Source organism: Enhydra lutris, unplaced genomic scaffold, assembly GCF_002288905.1.
Source record: "Enhydra lutris kenyoni isolate GAN:26980312 unplaced genomic scaffold, ASM228890v2 scaffoldscaffold39, whole genome shotgun sequence".
Classification (NCBI taxonomy): domain Eukaryota; kingdom Metazoa; phylum Chordata; class Mammalia; order Carnivora; family Mustelidae; genus Enhydra; species Enhydra lutris.
The window spans coordinates 18,967,277-18,990,288 of NW_019154123.1; the positions used below are offsets into that span (position 1 = coordinate 18,967,277).

A 23,012-nucleotide genomic window follows, 5' to 3' on the forward strand; every position below is an offset into this window, starting at 1 on the left:
CAAACACACCACAGATTATTAAATGAATGATATATAACCACTCAGAACCACAACAGAGCCACTCAAGTCATACCTCATTTCATATTCTAATAAGATTTAAAAGAGAAAGTCAGAAGTCATTTATCTTAATAATTACTTACGGGAGACTTTTATAGTGTTTTGTGGTTACAGAGCACTTTTGTAATATTCCATTAATTTCATATTTTAGCAAAGCAATACTGGTCTCATATTAAATTATTACCAATAAGATAATAGAGGCTAGTCAGTCACAATTAAGTTGAACAACCTAACATTAATCAAATTAATCAATATAAATTCAGTTCCAAATTTCCAAAACTAGTGTTCCATTTAATCAGAAGGCATAAACCAGTTTGTCTTCATGTTCTCTTGGAGAGTCATCCCAAAATACATTCGTGTCTTAAAACTGAATACTATCAAGAAACTTGCTTATTAACATAGTATTGCTTACATTTATTGGCACACATTCTTTTTTTTAAAGTTCACCTACTGGGACACCTGGGTGGCTCAGTTGGTTAAGCAGCTGTCTTTGGCTCAGGTCATGATCCCAGGGTCTTGGGATCGAGTCCCACATCGGGCTCCTTGCTTGGCGAGGAGCCTGCTTCTCCCTCTCTCTACCTCTCCCCCAGCTTGTGCGCGTTTGCTCACTCGCGCCCTCTCTCAATCTGCCTGATAAATAAATAAATAAATAAAAATCTTTTAAAACAAAATTGAAGTGCTCCTTTTAACCTGGCATGAGGAAGATTCCAAGACATCACTACTGTCATCCTAAGGTTAATACTAAATCACCTATGTGGCCTCCTCCAGAATTTCTGAAGAAACTTCCCAGGAATGTACATTTTTAAAACCTTCTCATGTAATTCATATGCACAACAGAATTAGAATTAGGAACCACTAAAGATACTTTCCACCTTTTTTGCCTTGTGCCATATTTCACAGTAACAAGAACTCCTGGGTGTTTCTTCTAATCATTTAAGTGGGAAATGTGATGAAATAATTTTTTTTTAAAGATTTTATTTATTTACTTGAGATAGAGAGAGTAAAAGAGGGAGGATGAGAGAGGGCAGAGGGTCAGAGAGAGAAGCAGACTCCTGCCAAGCAGGGAGCCCTATGAAGAACTCGACCCGGGACTCCAGGATCATGACCTGAGCTGAAGGCAGTCGCTTAACCAACTGAGCCACCCAGGCACCCCTGTGATGAAATAATTTTAAGAAAAAAATTAATCAGCATTTTATTAAAGATTATACTATAAAATTCATATTAATAAAGCCTACAAATTATGAAATTATGACTTCTAACTAACAAGGACTTCTAACTAATAAGATACTAACATTTTATTTTATTAAAATTATGTTAAAAATGGATTTTGGTGACTACTCTAAAATGATGTATCTTATTTGTAAACTCATGAATGCTAAAATAGACTTAAAAACAAAGAATGTAACTTAGTGTTTGGAATTCTTGCATTTTTGAGTTTAGAAGACAGCTGGGAGGCCAAGACAGCTTGACTTCTCCAGAGTACAGGGAAAGAGGACTAGAGATATATAGGTCTCTCTTTTTTCTAAATTCCAGTTAGTTAACATAAAGTGAAACATTAGTCTCAAGTGTATAATATAGTGATTCAAAACTTCCATACATTATCCGGTGCTCATCCTAAGTGCATTCATTAATCCCCATCACCTATTTAACCCATCCTGCCACCCACCTCCATGCTGGTAACCATCAGTTTATTCTCTATAGTTAAGAGTTACACATCTGAGGGTGCCTGGGTGGCTCAGTGGGTTAAGCCGCTGCCTTCGGCTCAGGTCATGATCTCAGGGTCCTGGGATCGAGCCCCACATAGGGCTCTCTGCTCAGCAGGGAGCCTGCTTCCCTCTCTCTCTCTGCCTGCCTCTCTGTCTACTTGTGATCTCTGTCTGTCAAATAAATAAATAAAATCTTTAAAAAAAAAAAAAATTAAAAAAAAAAAAAAAAAAGAGTTACACATCTGAGGGCGCCTGGGTGGCTCAGTGGGTTAAAGCCTCAGCCTTCAGCTCAGGTCACGATCCCAGGGTCCTGGGATGGAGCCCCAGGCTCTCTGCTCAGTGGGGAGCCTGCTTCCCCCTCTCTGTCTCTGCCTGCCTCTCTGCCTGTCAAATAAATAAATAAAATCTTAAAAAACAAACAAACAAAAAAAAAAGAGTTACACATCTCTTTCAAGTCTTCCTTTGAGTAGTAATTAGCACATGTGTATGAGGAAACTACCTCAGGCTGAAGAAAGAACCTCCAGAAAGGAGCAAAGAGAACAATCCCTTGAACTCAGAGGCAGCACCTATTCCCACCATTAAGAGTAAGAAAACTCCTAATTCACAAGGGATGAATCAGATAGAGTAATCAGAAGGTTCTTGCCTTAGCAGTATGAAAAAATTAGCCCCTAAAGGCAGCTCTGGTCCCACCCAACAAAAGCTTAAAAAAAAGCCTCAAGAGGATCAAACTCTTTCCAAGTAATTTAACCTTATCCCAAGAACAAAGAATACTTACATTACAAAAATATCCATCAACAAGGTAAAATATTAACAAGATAAAATTTACAGTATCTGGCTTTGAATCAAAATTAACTAGGCATGCAAAAAAAGCAGGAAAATATGACCCATAATGAGCAGAAAAATCAGTGAACAGCAAACACAGAAGTGACAGATGACAGAATTAGTAGAGCAGAACATTAAAAATTAAACTTATTTTAACCATATTCCATATATTCAAAATTGTTGTATGCACCTAAAAAAGAGAGCTTCAAAACACATGAAACAAAAACTAATAAAACTCCAAAGACAAACTGACAAATCCATAATAAGAGGTTTCAACACTTCTCAAGAACTGACGAAACAGAGAATCAGCAAGAATAGAGAAGATTTGGGGCACTGGGGTGGCTCAGTCAGTTGAGCGTCTCGTCTCCCTTTGGCTCGGTTGTGATCAGGGGATCTTGGAATTGAGGCACACATCTGGCTCGCTGCTCGGTGGAGCGCCTGCTTCTTCCTCCCCCTCTGCCTGCTTCTCCCCGTGCTTGTGGCTCTCCTCTCTAATAAATAAATAAAATCTTTTAAAAAAACAAAGAAGAGAGATTTGGACAACACACTATCAATCACCTTGTGAAGATGTCTTAGTTGACCAGAAATACCATGAACCAACAAATGTTCTATGACTATGTAACAAGATAAAGCAATCTTGGGGCACCTGGGTGGCTCAGTAATTAAGCATCTGCCTTAGGCTCGGGTCATGATCCAGAGTCCTGGGATCAGGTCCCGCATCCGGCTCTCTGCTTGGCGGGAAGTTTGCTTCTCCCTCTCCCACTCCCCCTGCTTGTGTTCTCTCTCTCTCTCTCTCTCTCTCTCTGTCAAATAAATAAAATAAAGAATTTTCTAAAAAGATAACACAATCTTGATTCTGATTCAGGTTTTACAAAGTAATTCAAAATCCAAACAACATTAGAATTCTGTGTCTCAAGCTAGACAGTGTCTAGGACATAAGAGACCTCGTAAAATCTTCCATTCCTGAGAATTACAGATCCAAATACCTACAGGGGCAAGGATGCTAAGTTTAAAAAATAAGTAAATGTGACAAAGGTTAGGTGGGAACAAGGGTAATCTGGAGAGGGCATATCTCTACCCCTAAGACAAACCTCCTCTCATCTACAGCCAGTGATGCCATGGCACAAGGGAACACAGACCCATTATTGCCAGACCTTACAATTTTCCAGGAAGTAACCTAAATTTGGATGTTTACGTGAACTCTAGATTTTAGAACACTGACCACCAACACAGTAAATCTGTAACCAAGCAAAAAAAAAGTCCAAGGGGCCCCTGGTGGCTCAGGGGTTAAAGCCTCTGCCTTCAGCTCAGGTCATGATTCCAGGGTCCTGGGATCCAGGCCCATGTCGGGCTCTCTGCTCAGTGGGGAGTCTGCTTCCCCCTTCTCTCTGTCTCTGCCTAATGCTCTGCCTACTTGTGTTCTGTCAAATAAATAAATAAGATCTTTAAAAAAAAAAAAAGTCCAAGACCCAAATTCAAAAACAAGTATCTGCTCTCATCTAACGTCTTCAACTTCCAAATGAAACAAAAAGAAATCAAGTTATTTATCCAAATTGAGAAAATTGATAATCCCACCCGACCATAATGGGCATGGACACAAAAGTCCACACTTAGAAGAAACTGAAACCAGGATGCTCCCAGGACAGGTAACTTTGTGATGATTATCTCCTCAGGAAAGACATGAAAACAGTTCCAACAGCTGAAGGTTAAAATTTTATCAAAGGCTTCCTGAATTGTTCCAGAGAATAAAAAAATCAGTGGGAGACAATTACAGAGGCGACTTGGGCAAAATGGAAGCAAGAACTTTCTAAAAAGAAAGTTCTTTTTAAAAAGTTGTCAAAGATTTGGTTATTTTGTAGAGTAGAATTTAATTTAGCACCCTACCCTAGAGGTATTCCGGAAAAGGCTTGGATAAACTTTCAAGAATATTACAGAAAAGATTATTTGATGTGGAAAAAATGGCTCCTCGATTTATGGTCCTTTCTGCCTAAAGCTTCATAAATTCTCCTCATAAAGAGTAACTTAGTAATATCTTCATTGTAAGACCTATGTAAAAATTGAGCTGGCAAGCTTACTGACACCATAAAGGGATACCTGACACAGCCTCAGCTTCTGATAGATAAGACTATGTTCAGTGACAGGCCAGAGAACCAACTGATTAACTATAGACGATATTCAGAAATTACAAGGATGCCCGAATTAGAATGCTCCCTTCTGATCCTGGATTTCTGTATTAAATGTGGCCAGAGTCCCAAATTTCAGAACATCAGATAGATATTTAAACTTCAAAGAAATGATATTTAGCAGGATTGACAGAAGTTCAAAAGCCCTTAGGTTATACACTGGACCATCCACCCCCACTTTACGTGCGCCTTTAATTGTTACATAAGAATTTCAAAACTACTCAACTTTGCCAGAAAATTTCCAAATTTGAGACCAGACAGCATTTTAAGTGCACTTTTTCTATGGATTATAACCATAAAGAAAATAGACAAATGCTGACAGACAACTAAAGTCAGCAAACAAAATATACTAGCTAGAAAACTAGATTAAAACAACTTGAGAAAACAAGATATTGTAACTCTGCAAAGATTCGAGTACAAAGGCAGTGAATGAAAATAATTCTGCTAAACAACCTCTTCGACCTCAGCCACAGCAACTTCCTAGAAACATCGCCAAAGGCAAGGGAAGCAAGGGCAAAAATGAACTACTGGGACTTCATCAGGATAAAGTTTTTGCCCAAAAAAAAGGAAACGGTCAACAAAACCAAAAGACAACGGACAGAATGGGAGAAGATACTTGCAAATGACATATCAGATAAAGGACTAGCATCCAAAATCTATGAAGAACTTACCAAACTCAACACCCAAAAAATAAACAATCCAATCAAGAAATGGGCAGAAGACATGAACAGACATTTCTATTTCTGCAAAGACAACATTCAAATGGCCAAAAGACAGATGAAAAAGCACTCAACATCACTCGGCATCAGTGAAATACAAATCAAAACCTCAATAAGCTACCACTTCACACCAGTCAGAATGGATAAAATAACAAATCAGGAAATGACAGATGTTGGCAAGGATATGGGGAAAGGGGAACCCTCCTACACTGCTGGTGGGAATACAAGCAGGTACAGTCACTCTGGAAAACAGTACGGAGGTTCCTCAAGAAGTTGAAAATAGAGCTACCCCAGGACCTAGCAATTGCACTACTGGATATTTACCCCAAAGATACAAATGTAATGTTCCAAAGGGGCATGTGCACCACAGTGTTTATAGCAACAATGTCCACAATAGCCAAACTATGGAAAGAGCCTAGATGTCCATCAACAAATGAATGAATAAAGAAGATGTGGTATATACATACATAATGGAATACTATGCAGCCATCAAAAGTGGAAATCTTGCCATTTGCAACAACATGGATGGAACTAGAGGACATTATGCTAAGTGAAATAAGTCAAAGAAAGACAATTATTATATAATCTCACTGATATGTGGAATCTGTGAAAACAAGGGGAAATAAGAAACATAAGGGAAGAGAGGAAAAAATGAAACAAGATGAAACCAGAGAGGGAAACACACCATAAGAGACTCTTAATCTCAGGAAACAAACTTGAGGATGGCTAGAGTGGAGTGGGTAGGAGGGATGGGTGGCAGGGTGATGGGACACTGGGGAGGGTATGTGGTATGGTGAGCTCTGTGAATTGTGTAAGACTGATGAATCATAGACCTGTATCCCTGAAACAAATAATACATTATATGTTAATTTTAAAAAAGAAAATAATTCTGCTAAAATATTATGGACAGAGTCAGATCAAGAAAAAGAAAAATGGCCAGATATATAGTAATTAAGGTAAAAATTTATCTAAGTTAATTTCCTGATATGAGGACAAAAAATTAATCTTCAAAAGAAATGTCAGAGTAAAAGAAATCAAATGGTAAGAAGTCAAAGGTCACTACTGGACACAGGAAAATATGAGAAATCAGAATAAGATTTTGAAATATCACTTTTTAAAATAAAAAATAGAGAAAGTACACCAAAACTCACAAAACCTCAAATTATATACAAAAGTGTGAATATAAATATATATACATATCATATATAAAAGTAGCCAAGTGGACTCTGAGAGAAGCCAATATAATGACATTAGCCAATTACTGATGGCAAGCTATGCATGCACAAAGCAAACAAGGAATAGAAAGAAAGGAGGTCTGGATGTTTCAGTTAAATTGAGAATGAAAACAACAACCCAAAGCACAGAAGGTATGTTGTTTTACTAAATCAAATAGTATATAAAATTATAAAATCAAAGTTTCCAGGGAAGAGCATAAAATAAAAAGATAGTAAAATAGATATAAAACAGATAATATTTTTATCATTTTCTAATTTCCAGTATTTCTTTATAACCCCAATCCCCAGGGACTATCACATTATTCAACACTGTCTCATTCTTCTAAGGCCCACACCTGACTCACCTCTAATTCCAATCTTACCTGGCAACCTCTCCCAAGCACATGATCTCTCCCAAAATCTAATACCAAACTGCTGAATCCCTGAAGAGTATTTTAATTGGACTGTTCTTAAATTATTTCAAACCTGCCTATTTAAATATTTCATGACCTTCCAAAATCAACACCCTTCCTTACTTCACTTCTGTTATGTAACGAGGTTCTCTGACTCCTTCAATCTTATCCAAGCATCTGTATTAAACTTAAACTGCCAGGTTTTTGTCAGTTCTTCAATAAAATTCAGTACATTTCATCAGGTGTATGTGAAAGCACTGTGCTAGACATGTTTGTAAATTTCAAGGTGGGAAATGCCTCATTTAATCCATTCATAGTGAAAAATGCCTAACCATAAAAAAGTGTAACACAGTACATATCGAAGAATTAAAATGCTATGATAACTGTAAGGAAGACAAACCTTTCCCTTCATATTATCTTGGTGTTACCTCTCTACTCCGACCACTATTCAGGCTTCTATCTAATATGAATATATCTGTTTTCCTTTCATGTCTTAATAATCAATCCTGTATTCTACCCCCAAATTAATCTTTCCAAAAATTTTAGGAAATCACATCACTCTCTTATTTACAAAGCTGTTTCTCAAATGCTTGCAATAGCGATTTGCAAACTTCCAACCCCTTATCAAGATGGGGTGAGGGGGGTAAAATGCAGATTACAAGAACCTGCTCAAAGATATTCCAATTCAATCACTCTACTGCGATAACTGGGAATCTGATTTTGAATGAGCCCTTTAGGTAATTTTAAGTGGCCCACAGAACATATCTCTGGGGGAAAAAATTCTCCAGGGTAAATGTCAAATTCCTTAGCCCTGCGTCAGGACTCACCACACAAAAGAGTCCTGAAACTCAATTTATAGGGCAAGGGATCTAACTAGAGCTATTCACCACAATAAACTTGACTTTCTGCAGCCAACTGTTCTCTCCCTCCAACCTTGCTGAAAATGTCCACTAACTTCATCACTGTTCTCACCCATCTTAAGCCCCATACTTCCTAGATCTCACCAGACTGAAACAATCCCTCCTGTGTAATTCTACAGCACTGTACTGCTTGTCTTGAACCATTACTGTTTGTTTGTTTTTTTTTAATTTGAGAGAGAGCACAAGGGCAAGGAGGGAGGGTCCTCAAGCAGACTCCCCACTGAGCACGGAGCCTGAAACGGAGCTCAATTCCAGGACTACGAGATCATGAGATCATGACCTGAGCAGAAATCAAGAATCAGAGGCTTAAACAACTGAGCCACCAGGCACCTCTTGAACCATTATTTATACTGATATTATTAACTTTTCAGGTGGTTATATCACATGACAACTGACCGTGGATCAAACCTCTTTTCATTTCTTTCAACATCCAGGACAATACATTTTGGAAGTCCTTTCTCTAAGGCAATTTCAGTTTGCATAAGCATACCTAAACAGGAATGAATAAATGAACTAAATTTTAGGATACAAAAAGGGAAAACTATAGAAAGGAGATTCTTATTAGGAAAAGAAACCAGTTAAATAAGTGTATCTGGAATGGAAGTGTATCTGCCAACACAAATTACTACATACTGTTCTTCCTTACCAGCCTACCAAATGCTCCCTGAGGAATTCTTCCCAGAAAGAACAGGTGAACTTAAGTCCCAAGAAAAAAAAACTGGCAAACCAAACTCTACTTAACACCAATCAGGTCTGCTTAAACTTGATCCAAACAGCTATTCAAAAGCAAGTTACAAAAGGGGGAAAGTCACTTATGGTTGATTTCTGAAACTTTTACACATGCAATAAACTTATAATTGTTCTATTATGATGCTTCAGATTTTGGTATAACATAAATGCCTCTAACAAAGCACTTCCCCAATAACTGATCTACTTATCTGTCTTCTCCTTAACGCTGAACAACATATGGATAGTGACCATGTGTCTTGTTCATCCTTCTAGTCCAGCACTTAGAACAAGTGATTAATAAAGATGTAATGAGTTAAGTTTTCAACATAAAAAATGATAGTGATTCTCCAAAAATAACACAATGGCCAGCAAGCATATGAAAATACAATCAACATCACTAATTAGAGAAATGCAAATCAAAACCACAATGACATCACCTAATGCCCATTAGAATGGCTACCATTAAAAAAAAAGTGTTGGCAATGGAGACATTGGAACCCCTGTATTGGTGGGATTGTAAAATGGTCTAACCACTATGGAAAACAGTAGAGAGGTTCCTCAAAAAATTAAAAATGAAAATACTATACACAATCCCAGCAATCCTATTTCTGAGTATATATCCAAAAGAACTGAAAGCAGGGTCTTTAGTAATCTGCACAACCATGTTCACAACAGCATATTCAAAATAGCCAAAAGGTGGAAACCCAAAAATCCATTAACTGATGAATGGATAAATACCTGTGGTACACAAATACAATGGAATATTATTCAGCCTTAAAAAGGAATAAAACTCTTACACATGCTACAACATGGATGAACCTTCAGAACATTATGCTAAATTAAATAAACCAATCACAGAAAGACAAAATACTGTATGATTCCACTTATATGAAGTATCTAGAATAGTCAAATTCAGACAGACAGAAAGTAGAATGGTGGTTCCAATGGGCTGCAGAGGATGGATATGGAGTTTCAGATTTCCAAGAAGAAAAAGTTGTGAAAATCGGGGCACCTGGGTGGCTCAGTGGGTTAAGCCTCTGCCTTCGGCTCAGGTCATGATCTCGGAGTCCTGGGATTGACTGAGCCCCGCATCGGGCTCTCTGCTCAGCATCCACCTCCCCCACCCCCGCCTGCCTCTCTGCCTGCTTGTGATCTCTCTGTCAAATAAATAAAATCTTAAAAAAAAAAAAAAAAAGTTATGAAAATCAATTTTACAACAATGTAAATATACTTAACATTATAGAACTATACACTTAAGACAATAAATTTAATGTGTTCACTGCAATGAAGAATTACAGTGAGTTTACAAAAAAAATTCTTAAGTATCAATAAACACACACAAAAAAGCAGGTGTAACACATTTATGTACAATTATTCAAATGGCCTTTTAAGGGCACCTGGGTGGTTCAGTCTGTTAAGCGTCTACCTTCAGCTCAGGTCATTATCTCAGGGTTCTGGAATCGAGCCCTGTGTCAGGCTCCATGCTCAGCAGGAGTCTGCTTCTCCCTCTCCCTCTAACCACCTCCCCCACTGCTCCAGCTCACTCTCTTGCGCTCTAATAAATAAAATCACTCTAATAAATAAAATCTTTAAAAAGTTCAAATGGCCTTTTAAGTTAGCTTCCATCTAAAAGATTATTTTAAAAAAAAAGATAAAAAAGCCAAGAAGTTTAAATAACTCACTCAAAACTTTCTGTTCACATTTCATTATAGAAGATTTTTGCTAATTACAAACTGCTCAGTCAAAAAGTATTTCGGCTAAAAGAAGAGAATCAGAATTCTAGAACTGGAAAAGATGACAGAGATCATACACTCCACTAATTTCCAATGTGGGTCCATAAACAACGGCAAATGAAAAAAGGAAAATGTAAAGTAATTTTTCATAGAGCTAAATCTATTTAAAGTTAAGGTATATGCTTTATTCTAAGGATACATCTTCACCTTAAACTTCCTCTTTTTAATACTAATTTCATCCATTCAACAAATACTTGTTGAGCCACTCTCAGGTGCAAGACTACAATACTCAACAGGAGAACCAAGGCTCTCACTCAGGAAACTACCTCCTTTCTAGTGGAAAATAAGAGTACAGATAGCATGAAAAGATAGGGTTCTGTTGTTAAGTCTTTAACATTCAAAAGAAAAACCTGATCAGCCCACATAATCCTAGGTCAGTGGGAAACATCAATCTACAGCCCCTTCCCATTTTCTTTTAAGATTTTATTTATTTATTTGAGAGAAACAGCGTGCTTGTGCACAAGCAGAGGAAACAGGCAGAGGGAGAAGCAGGCTGCCCGCTATGCAGGGAGCCCAAAGTGGGGCTCAATCCCAGGACCACCAGATCATTACCTGAGCCTAAGGCAGATTCTTAACCTACTGAGCCACCCAGGCACCCCCTTCCCATGTTATGAGAAAGTGGATGTCCAAAGGATTTCACAACAATTCAATAAATTCCAAGTCAAAACCACCTCGTTTCTAATTAAAACACCAAGAAAATACCCATGTGCCTTAGTAGAGATACAAACATAATACATTTATTGGACTCCCAATATCTCAAAGACTAATACTCTTCCACTTAACATGTCCTTCCAGTTCTAACAGGATTTGATTCTATATACCAACCTTCTTGTATCATTTGAAAACATAAAAATTTAATGAAAACCTTAAAATCCCTAGGACAACACCAGTCAGAATGGCTAAAATTTAGAAGTCAGGAAATGACAGATATTGGCAAGGATGCGGACAAAGGGGAACCCTCCTTCACTGCTGATGGGAATGCAAACTGGTGCAGCCACTGTGGAAAAAAGCACGGAGGTTCCTCAGAAAGTTGAAACTAAGCTACCCTACGACCTAGCAATCACATTACTGGGTATTTACCCTAAAGATACAAATGTAGTGATCCGAAGGGGCACATGTACCCCAGTGTATTTATAGCAGCAATGTCCACAATAGCCAAACTAGGGAAAGAACCTAGATGTCCATCGACAGATGAATGAATTAAGAAGATATGGTATATATATACAATGGAATACTATGCAGCCATCAAAAGAAATGAAATCTTGCCATTTGCAACAACGCGGATGGAACTAGAGGATATTATGCTAAGTGAAATAAGTCAATCAGAGAAAGACAATTATCAGATGATCTCCCTGATATGAAGAAGCTGAGAGGCAGTGTGGGGGGTTTGGGGGGATAGGGAAGGAAAAAATGAAACAAGATGGGATTGGGAGGGAGACAAACCATAAGAGACTCTTAACCTCACAAAACAAACGAAGGGCTGCCGGAGGGAGGGGGAGTATGGAGAGGGTGGATGGGTTATGGACATAGGGGAGGGTATGTAATACGATGAGTGCTGTGAAGTGTGTAAGCCTGATCATTCAGACCTGTATCCCTGGGGCAAATAATACATTATATGTTAATAAAAATAATTAATTAAAAAAAATTAAGGGGCACCTGGGTGGCTCATGGGTTAAGCCTCTGCCTCTGGCTCAGGTCATGATCTCGGGGTCTCATTTTCTTCCTCTGAGTCTGTCATAAACACCAACATGCAAGTCACTGGATAGGAGAGGGTAGATGAGGCAGGAGCAACACAAAAATAAACCAAAAAATAGTATTTTCCCCTAAGATATCAGAAGAATTAGATATGAAAGCTGCACCCAAAGAGCTGTAAGTGCCTATGACTGGAACAAAGGGTTAGAGGTTCAAAGGACAAAATGGAACTTTCTGCTGCAGTGAGCAAAGAATTCACTGAGGAGGGAGGAAATTGATGAGTTAAACCACAGAGAAAAGTATTTTTAGGCAAAAGAGACTTCACTGAGACTTCACAAGAAGAAAGACACAGGGCATGTATGTTTGAAAAGGCAAGAACATTAACCTGGCTGAAGCACAGAAATATATAAGAGCAGTTAAAGGTAAGGCTGAAAAGGTAGGACTGGGTCAGATTTCAGAAGACCTGATGAAACAAACTCCCTATTTACAGCACCAAGATAGAATTAAACTTTTACATATTTATTATCTTCATGAAATAAGACTGCACATGCCCTATTAACTTTAATGTATTTATGCTTTTCAGCTAGGACAACATCTGATACAAACATGTTTGAGCGCTGGATCTAAATTCAAGTAACTGATTTTTTTCTTAACTCCTGATAACCAGACTTATGCACAAAGACATGGGAGCAGTGGTCAGAGAGGGCTGGCCAGAACCTACAATCAGACTGCTAAAATTTATGCCAGCTACTCAATTATAATCAGATAAAAAGTAGAACCCACAAATCTTTTCCATAGGATGGTGGAGTAACTTGAACAAGAAGGCATAATAGCTTGAAATAAGAAGGCATCTGGGCAAACCCCAAACTGCCAGCTGCTCTGCCAACTTGTGATCTCTCTCTAATAAATAAATAAAACTTAAAAAAAAAAAAAAAAGAATTTGGGGGCGCCTCGGTGGCTCAGTGGGTTGAAGCCTCTGCCTTGGGCTCAGGTCACGATCCCGGAGTCCTGGGATCGAGCCACACATCGGGCTCTCTGCTCATCGGGGAGCCTGCTTCCTCCTCTCTGCCTGCTTCTCTGCCTACTTGTGATCTCTGTCAAATGAATAAATAACATCTTCTTTTTTTTTAAGATTTTACTTACTTATTTGACAGACAGAGATCACAAGTAGGCAGAGAGAGAGGAGGAAGCAGGCTCCCCACTGAGCAGAGAGCCCGATGAGGATCCCAGGACCCTGGGATCATGACCTGAGCCAAAGGCAGAGGCTTCAACCCACTGAGCCACCCAGGCGCCCCAATAAATAACATCTTTAAAAAAAAAAAAAAAAAAAAAAGAATTTGGAAAAATGTTCAATTAGACAACTATCCTGAAGCTATTGATAAGAACTTAAAATTCTAAGCAACTACACAATTCAAAACTACCATTTTACCCTTAAATTAGTCAGTTAAGTCCCATCCCCCTAGTAAAAAGGAGACTTACCAGATCTTTTGAGTGTTACCTGGATAATGACATCACTCTCTACTGCTGTTCTAGCAGGCTGGGATGGGCTGCCCTCTGCCCTCTTTCCCATACATCACAAGAGTAGCAATCCCCCCAAAAGAAAGGTTTGTAGAAAAGGAAGTTATAGCAGCTCTATCTCCTCAGTTCAAAAACTACCAAAAGCTGTTAAGACATAAAAAGAAGCACTCCATAAAAAGTGGAAGTGGGATGGGGGAGCACAATGAAACCAAGCAAATTCCTATCTGTAAAATTTAAGTTAAAGGAAAACTTGGAATCTCGCCCAAAGCTCTCATTTTACACATTAAGAAACTGAGGCCCAGGGCGGTGGTGATTTGCCCATGGCAAACGCTTCCCTATAAAGGTGTTAACTGTCTGTTACCAGTCACAGTAATCACATTCACACAGTTACTTATATCTTTATAAGATTAAGTACCTGGTATGCAAAAAACACAATCTCCATCTCCTTTGCACCCCGTTCAGTGGCTTGCCCCAATGCTATCCAGAAAATGATGCAAGATTCTCAAATGAATACGGTATCCTCCTTCAGCCACTACAGGCACAAAATTTCTTTTATCTAAGATAAAGTGAAAACCTGAAATGCCTGAATTTCTCAAGTTCTGACTAAACACGTGGATCAGCAAAACCTCAAAATTTGGGGTAGAATGAGAATACGAAATGGAAGATAGTACTTTTTTGACAATTGCCATTTCCCTCCTATTAATGTTTCCAGGCCAGGTTTTTTGAAAAAAGGTGTAAAGTTAAAAAATAATAGGTACAAAGTTATTCCAAATTATCAGCACTTTTGAGACACTTCCATTAGATAAGTTAGCACATCTTTACCACTCAAAAAATAACCTGAAAGTAACCTACCCTGCAGAAAATATTTTTGGGTGGGGGGGGGGGGGGAGCCAACCACCTAAAATAATTGTCTACCAGGCCATAACACATTAAAACCACAAAATAAGGAACAACAATTTCGTAAAAATCCCACCAGCTAAAAAACAGAGTACCTTCAGTCTTCCTGGGCTCACTATTTACTGTCAAACTGTCAAAGCATGTTGAGGAACACGGAGAAAAGTTCTGCATCGAGTTCACAGGCTGTGGGTGCATCCGATTATACCACTACCCACACATAACACCAGTTTGGGGAAATGCAAACACGCCACATGTACATTTTTTAACCAGGCTTAACCACGTTTAACCAAGGTAAGTGTTGTCAGCTCTTATATCAAAGGTTTAAAAAAAAAAAAAAAGCACTACGCAAGCATACTTCACTCATTTATAAAACCATCAACAGAAATGGCAAGGAACTGACCCAAGACGAATTAAACAGTTCTGAACATTAAGGCCGCCGTACAAAACGGTTTAGGAGGGCTCTTTCTGAACTGCTGGGCAAAAGTCCTCTGACGAGCCTCAAAACTAATGACCGTATACTAATGCACAAATAACAAAAGCTTAATACAAACTACCACGCCGCCAAACCGTTCCTGTTACCATTGCCCAGAATTTTTTAAAATAAGCATTGAAAGGGAACAATAAAAAGCGTCTCACCGCAAACACAGCAAGAGAGAGACTGTCGGAAGTAAGGCAAGAGCCTGTTAATCTCTGTAAACGCCTTGGGGTCTCCGGGGTCGTAGTTGAGCACTAGGCGGCTCGCGGAAATGTAGAGAGCAGTAGCATTCACGGGGTTCATTGCAGACACTTCGACACCGTTGGCTCCCGGTTGAAAAGAAATTCCGGATCCAACTTTGTAAGCAGCCAGGGAACAATGGCGAATTTGCAACAAATCGGAGGAAATCAAAGAACCACTGGCCAAAGTAGTAACTAAAATCCGTGCAAGTTTGTGGAGCTGAAGCAATCCTCCCACACATGGGGCCCTGGCGCCCCTCCTCCGTCCCTGAGACTTGCAGACAAAAAAAAAAAAAAAAGAGAGAGAGAGAGAGAGAAACCAGCGTTCGAGTTTGTCCCAGGCAGCCTCGGGGCGAAGAACGCGGGGGCTTCGGCGCTGGGGCCGGAACTCGGCGCTCAGTCTAGCCCTGCGGCTCCGCGGGCGGCCTTCGCTGCATCTCCGGACGCGGAGGCACCTCCTCAGGGCGAGCTGGGCGGGAGCGCGAGCAGGCCCCGGCCCGGTCCGAGGGGCGCGCACGCTTCTCACGAGCTGCAGGGCCCTTACTCCATCACAGCGCCCGGCGTAGAGGTAGCGGCGACGGCAAGGAGGACGGCTCGGGCGTCGACTTCCTCAATCTAGTGCACCAAGCCGCGGCGGCGGCGAATGCTGCAGCTGCGGCAGGCGGAGGCTGCCGCCGCTCTCTCCATATCGGACGCGGGGCCCAGACTGCGCCTGGCTCTCCGCCCTGGCGGTTACAACCCCGCTGTTCCCTGAGGTGGCGAAGCGGGCAGTAGAGTCCCCCACCCGACAGGGGAGGGCTGGGGAGGAAGTGCGCGGGCCGGCGGCGGCAGCGGGAGGGGGCGGGGAGCAGGCCCGGCCGGGCCGCGGCGGCGCCCCTCGCTCCTCAGTCGCTCACTCCGAGGTCACCAGGCGCAAGCACCGCCCCCTCACTGCCCGGCCATCTTCTCCACGCCGCACACACGGAGACCTCCTCCTCCAAGCACGACGGCCGCCGCCGCCCACGGCTCCCGCCCGGCCGCAGCTGAGGCGAGCGCTCACACCGCCAGGCCCCGCCGCCGCCCAGAGCACCAGCAAGGCCCCGCGGCAGGCCCCTCCCCCCGTGCCTCGCCGCCCTCACCCTGACTCCACGCGCCACTCTAACTCAGTAGGGCCCGGGCTGCTGCGGCCTTAGTGAATCCCGCGGACTGTGCGGCGCCTCAGGCCCTGCCGGCGACGACGACCGTTACCCCAACGGGCAAAGCCACTGTCATCCCCGAGACTCCCCCGCCGCCGTCGTCGCTAGCGCCCGCACGCATGCGCAGAGCACACTCTCACCCCCTCCCCCCGCCCTTTCCTTTCCCTTCGCTTCCCTTTTCCCCTGCTGCTCCTCTAAGAGCCCCCTCCACACCCTCCCTGAGCTACCGGCTGGCTCCGCGCATGCGCATTCCAATATCAAGCTCCACCGCCTTTCGCCCTCACGCGTGCGCCTTGACCGCCCACCCAGAAAACCGGATAAACACAGCTGCCCGCTCACGCCAGCCCCTCCCTGCTGCCAACCCACCCCGGCCTCACTGCGCATGCCTGGCTCTCCACTTACGGCTCTTAGAACAGAGCATGCTCTCTGCAAGACGCCAGTTCTGTCCGCCCCTCCCCCATGCTCCCTCAAATTCCCTCTTAGGCGTGTGGGCTGTGGCGAAACGTTCGTTAGTTGACCCATCCTTCCACGGTATGGGCTCTAAGCCCCTCGCACTACACTGCTTCCTCGATGCCAGCCAACGCTGAGTCCTGGCGGGGACGCGCCATGTGGCACTCCGCCCTGACGGCCCTCCTCTCCCTGACCACGATATGAGGAAATAGTCCCGAACCGCCCCAAGCCCCGCCCTCGCGGCCTTTCTCCTGGAACAGCGCTTTCCAAGCACTGAAAGGGCGCTGCCGCGGCCTGCTTGGGGAGCCCGAGCCGGGAAGGTCGCCAGCAAACACCGTGTCCGCGCGCCCAGGCGGCGTGCGGACGCGACGTTTGCTAGGTTAGGGTCGCGGCAGCGTCGATGGCAGCCTGAGGTCAGTAAGACCCTGGCAGGCGGTGTGTAATCGTTGGGGCCCGGGCCCATCTTCCTTCTCCCGCCCTTCCGAGCTGGGCTCTTTCCGCGGACTCTGGTCCTTGGAGTCGGACAGACGCCAGCCGCCCAGCCTTCTGGGGCGCCGACCAGGACCTCACCGAGCTCCTAGAGGAAAACTGTCCAATTTAAAAGCAAAACGTACCCCTTTTCGGCTCCTTTGACAGACTTAGCCCTTCTCTGTGAACAGGGCTCTTGAGGAATCCACGGTCCTGGTTTAGAAGGGGCCCAAATCCTTGAAAGTACATCTTTTTTTAAACAAGCTTTAGCCTTGTTTTTGCAGGAGACCGGGGACACAGATATAAATAAACAAAAGCCTAACTTAACGTATGATTCCCCTCATCTCTAAAAGTACAAAACTTTTTTTCAGGAGCACAAATAGAAACAGCATAGGAACCATTTTTATCTCTCGATACCAAAGCTCTTTAGCATAGTTTTTTTGCGCAAAATAAATGATCTACACGTGTTTGCAAAGTGAAATTTGTGACATGTATATCTTTTGGGGGCACAAATACAGTTAGTTTTAGGGATTTTCTATTTAGAGTAGAAATTAATAAGGTAACAAGGGAACCCAATAAATTCTGGTATATAATTTCTAGAGTCATATGATAACAGGTTTATTTTCTTTACAAGGGCTAGCATATTATCACCACTTACGTATAAGCAGTAAAAATCTAACTTCTTAATTTTGTTAGGGAGCAAAGCAGAAATTAGACAAAGTTGTGCAAAGTACATTTGGCTGTCTTGTATCTGGAAAATGACAAGGATTCTCAAATCCATTCTCTTGTTTAAAAGCCCAATCTTCCTTGGGTCGTTTGTTTGATAAGTGATCTTGTCTAAGCTCACCTTCAAATAAAACTGTTATATTATACAGTTCTATTTTTATTTCAGACTCTAAGTTCTTATTCCACAAAACACAGGTTGTTTTCCTCCAAAGGAGCAACACGGAGAGTAAAATAATCAGTACTGTTTTCCATTCAGGCAACATAAATTAGCAGTCACCCTAAGCAAGTGATTACTTTCAGGGCCTTAATCTTGCTGATGTTCTCATAAATGAATTTTTTTTTTAATCATTTGAGATGTGTGCAGCCTAAATTAAGACTAATTTTGTTGATGGTCTGTGTGTGTGTGTGAAAGAGAGAAACTTAAACCAATTTTTTTTTTTTTTAAGATTTTATTTATTTGTCAGAGAGAGAGAGGGAGAGAGAGCGAGCACAGGCAGACAGAATGGCAGGCAGAGGCAGAGGGAGAAGCAGGCTCCCTGACGAGCAAGGAGCCCGATGTGGGACTCGATCCCAGGACGCTGGGATCATGACCTGAGCCGAAGGCAGCTGCTTAACCAACTGAGCCACCCAGGCGTCCCTTAAACCAATTTTTTTTAGCATCTGAAATTGCTTACAACTGGTGGTAAGTTTATGGTATTTAGAAGCAAAGCACCTCCACGTTGAAGTATATTGTCTGCGATAACTATTTGATTGCTGCAGGCTTGCCTTAAAAGAAAACCATAACTGTTTGTAGAAAATGAAGTGTTTGGATCAAATATTTAGGAGAAATCATATATAACTCAGATAACTATCAATGTAATTTTTTTCATATTTTATATTTAATTATTATTTGGAAGTAAAAGTGTTAGGGTTGCCAGATCTAACAAAAATACAAGATATCAGTTAAAAATTTTTAATAAGCTTTTTATTTGAGATCACTTGAGTTTTCAGAATTATTGCACAGATAGTACAGACAGTTCTCACATATTCCATTTCCCCTATTGTTAACATCTCATGATAGTATAGTACATTTGTTATGATTAGTTAACCAATCGTAATACATTTTTATTAAGTAAAATCCATATTTTACTCATATTTCTTCAGGTTTTTTTTTCTAATGTCCTTTTTCTGATCCAGGATCCCATCCAGGATATCACATTACATTTAGTCATGTCTCCTCAGGCTCCTCTTGACATCTGGTTAAATTTTCATTTCAGACAAACAACAAATACCTGTTTTCTTTTTATTATCTGTATTTCCAACCCATTTTGAGTTAAAGCTCCCCTCTTCTGTGTTCCAAAAATGGCAACTGCTTGCCTCCTTCACTGCATTTATCAAACTACATGGCAATTGTTGGTTTAGTCCTGCCTTCTCCCTGTCGTACTATAACTGCTGGGAGACCTGAGTTTCTCCCTCTTTGACTTTTATCGTCATTGTCTAGCATAAGGCTTGACATATTATGGGTACTCGGTAATTCTTAATGATGAATTATTAGAAATGCAATAACATAAGGAAACTCCCCAGTACAGTAAATGGTGCAAAATAGGCATGGACAAGTGTTTGCTTTTCCTTAAGGAGAAACACAAAATATCTTATAAATTTAAAGACAGTTCTTATGTCAGCTTGATCAATGTCAATTCTAAGATCCTTAATAAAACCAGATGTGTGGATTGATTTGAAACACTCAGATAATCAATCAACAAGTATTTTATTGATTATGCTCAAGCACTTTGGGGACAATAAAGAAAATGTGTAAGTAGTTATACTTTCAAAGAACAAAGATCAGGCTGGCATTACATGAGAGGGACTTCCTGAGCGGTTAGGCCCTTTATAAAATTATGAAATAGTTGTTTGCCTCCCTTGACCCATCTCTTTCACCCTCCTTTCTCTACCACCACCCCCCACTTTTTCTTTCTCCGCCAAAAACTATCCAGAGGTAATGTTTCCTCTTCTGCCTTCCCAGATTGCATTCTCCCTGGCTGCCTAGTATCTCCATTCCACTGCCTTCAGCATTATACTTATCTGTTATGGAGTGAATGTTTGTGCACCCTCATCCACTTCCCAAATTCATGTACTGAAATCCCAGCCCCTACATGATGGTATCAGAAGGTGGAGGCCTTTGGAAGATAATTAGGTCATGAGAATAGAGCCCTCATTAATGGGACTGGTACCCTTACAAAAGAGACTCCAGAGACCTCCCTCACTCTCTCTGCTATGTGAGGATTCAATGGGAAATCAGCCTCATCTTCCTGCACCAGAAGAGAACCTGCACCAAGCAACCATGCCGGCACCCTGATCTCACATTTCCAGCGTCCACAACTGTGAGAAATAATTGTTTGCTGTTTAAACCACACAGTTTATAGTATTGTGTAACAGCAGCCCAAACTAAGACACCATCCGTACCAAATTTTAACAAGCGCTTACTGTCACTGTGGAAAGAAATCAATCTGATTAACCTCAATTTATGGGACAATGATAATAATTTAATCTAAGCTAACAACAAATCAGAGACTGGCCAGAGCAAATACCTCTTTATAGGGAGCACTAAACCAGGTGAAATTAAAACAGGGTGTTGGGGCATCAGCCTTTGGCTCAGGTCATGATCCCAGAATCCTGGGATCCAGCACTGCATCCCACACCCTGCTCCTCGGAAAGCCTGCTTCTCCCTCTCCCACTCCCCCTGCTTGTGTTCCCTCCCTCACTGTCCCTCTCTGTCAAATAAAAAATAAAATCTTAAAAAAAAATCCCATTCTTCCCTGACCACTGCTCTCTATTACCAAACCTCATCTTCCATCTTCTGCTTCTTAGCTGTGGTCATACCTCTTGCTCAGTCTTAGAGCCTCCCAAAAGAAATGCTTCCCTTTGGATATCAACTCCTGGTGCTATTTTTTTCTATGACTTTTTTCAAATCAGTACATCTATCCATTTATATCATCCAAAAACCTTTATTTAGCAAGTCTAGCACCCATTTACTTTATATCTCAAATATTGAATTGACTTCAGCTTCTTTATCCCTACCTCTAGCCCAAACAAAGCAGTTTGCTTTATTGGTCACTGCCTAGTACAGTGCCAGACACATATGAAGGTAGCTACTAAATGTTACTGTTTTTATTCCCTAACACATTTTCAACTCTATTCAACTGCCTATTAAATTTCTTCATTCATTTATGCAACCAACATTTATTGTCAGCTATATGCCAAGCATTCAGAATACAAAAATGAATAATTCAACAGTTTCCAGCCCTCAAAGAGTTCACAGTCTAGTTGAAGTGGCAGCTATGTATGCAGCTAATTTATAATTCAGAGTGGTAAGGATTTAAGGGATGCACTCAGTGTAAATCCAAAATGTCTTAGCAGATATTTCTGCAACATTATGGGTTAAACAAGCTTGTGTGGACTTTCCTGGGAAAATAACTGCAATTATTCATAACATTGTGTCTAAGGGAAAATGTGTTCTGCATTCCAAACAGTCAATTTGAAATTGAATTTTTGGAACACAGCCTATTTGTCCCTGGAAGCTGTCTATTTCTCCATTATCTAAGATCCCTATCTGTCTTAGGACAATGTATATCTTTTTACAACTCCCACCTGTTCCATTTGGCCTATGGGGCTATCTGAGGGTTGCTAGTCACCAACTTACTTTACGGGGTTCAGCTTTACACAACAGATAGTCCTCTGGTCAAGCAGGTTGAGTCAAGCAGGTAGGACTAAAGGAGCCTCAATCCTAAATTTGTTCAACATTTTACTACTAGGGAAGGTAGTAGGAAAAGTTCATCAAGTGAGTGATGAGCGTTTAGAGTTGCTGCTATATAAAATGAGAAAGAGAGCTGCTTAGGAACAAGGAAAGGGATTGCAGGAACAATGTCAAATAGGGAACATCTCTTGGGTAGAATAGGATCCATAAAAATATCTAAATATACATGCCTGGACAATAAAGATTTTCAAAGTGGTCTTTACAACTCAGAGACAGACTAGGGACTAGGAATGAAGATTTCTAATCTGATGTTGAGAAAACTAGACTTCATGAGGCAATTATCTTTCTTGTTATTCCTGAACTTTGGGAGGTAGTATGGGGTAGTAGAATGAGCGTGAAAAAATCTTTATTCCAATATGTACTGTGTAGACTTGGGAAAGAATATTAAAGTTCTCTGAGCTTTAGCTTTCTCATCTATAATATAGGGACAATAATACTTTCCTTGCAGGATTACCACAGGGAGTCTTATCTTCATCAAATTGTTTCTAACACAGGCAGTATGGATATACAGGTGAAAAAGACAGTCTCCATTACAGTCTACATGAATACGCAATTATAATGCAATGAGACAGTATTTCAATATGGTCCTGTATAAACATGAGAAAGGACACCTAACCAGACATGGAAGCTCAGGAAAATATGAAAGAAGTGATCTATAAAATGAGACATGAAGGACCAATGGGAGAAACAGAAGAAGGTTAGGAAGAGTCTCTAAACAGAAGGAAGAGCATGTAAAAAGGCCTAGAGGAAGAAGTTTGCATATTTGGGAAATTTCATGTTGTTGAGCAGCAAATACAGTAAATACAGAACAAGAGGAATAGTGTTGAGAAATGAGTTGGAGTAATAAACAGAGACCAGATTACAAAGAACCTTATGGACATTATAAGGGTCATCCTGAGGTTAATGGAGATTCATAAAGAATTGACTTGGTATGCAGGGGTAAGATTAGAAGCAGAGAGACCAATTAAGAAACTACTGCAGTGTTTTACCAAAAGATGGTCTTACCTTGTTCAGATGTTGGCA

At 41.0% G+C, this 23,012-nt stretch overlaps 1 protein-coding gene across 2 annotated transcripts in view; it reads right to left on the bottom strand.

Annotated features, from left to right (window-relative positions):
• Positions 1-16,675, bottom strand: part of LOC111155162 (MSL complex subunit 2) — a 38,880-nt gene extending 22,205 nt beyond the window's left edge. Inside the window, exons 1-2 of one of the 2 annotated variants that reach the window (XM_022515240.1) lie at positions 16,496-16,675; positions 15,300-15,651 (exon numbers count right to left, since the gene is read on the bottom strand). In XM_022515240.1, coding sequence (XP_022370948.1) covers positions 15,300-15,441 — 142 coding nt within the window. In that variant the 5' untranslated portion in view covers positions 15,442-15,651; positions 16,496-16,675. Of the gene's footprint in view, positions 1-15,299 lie in introns of both variants that reach the window. The other variant, XM_022515239.1, reaches the window with a different exon arrangement.
• Between the last annotated feature and the right edge of the window lie 6,337 nt (positions 16,676-23,012).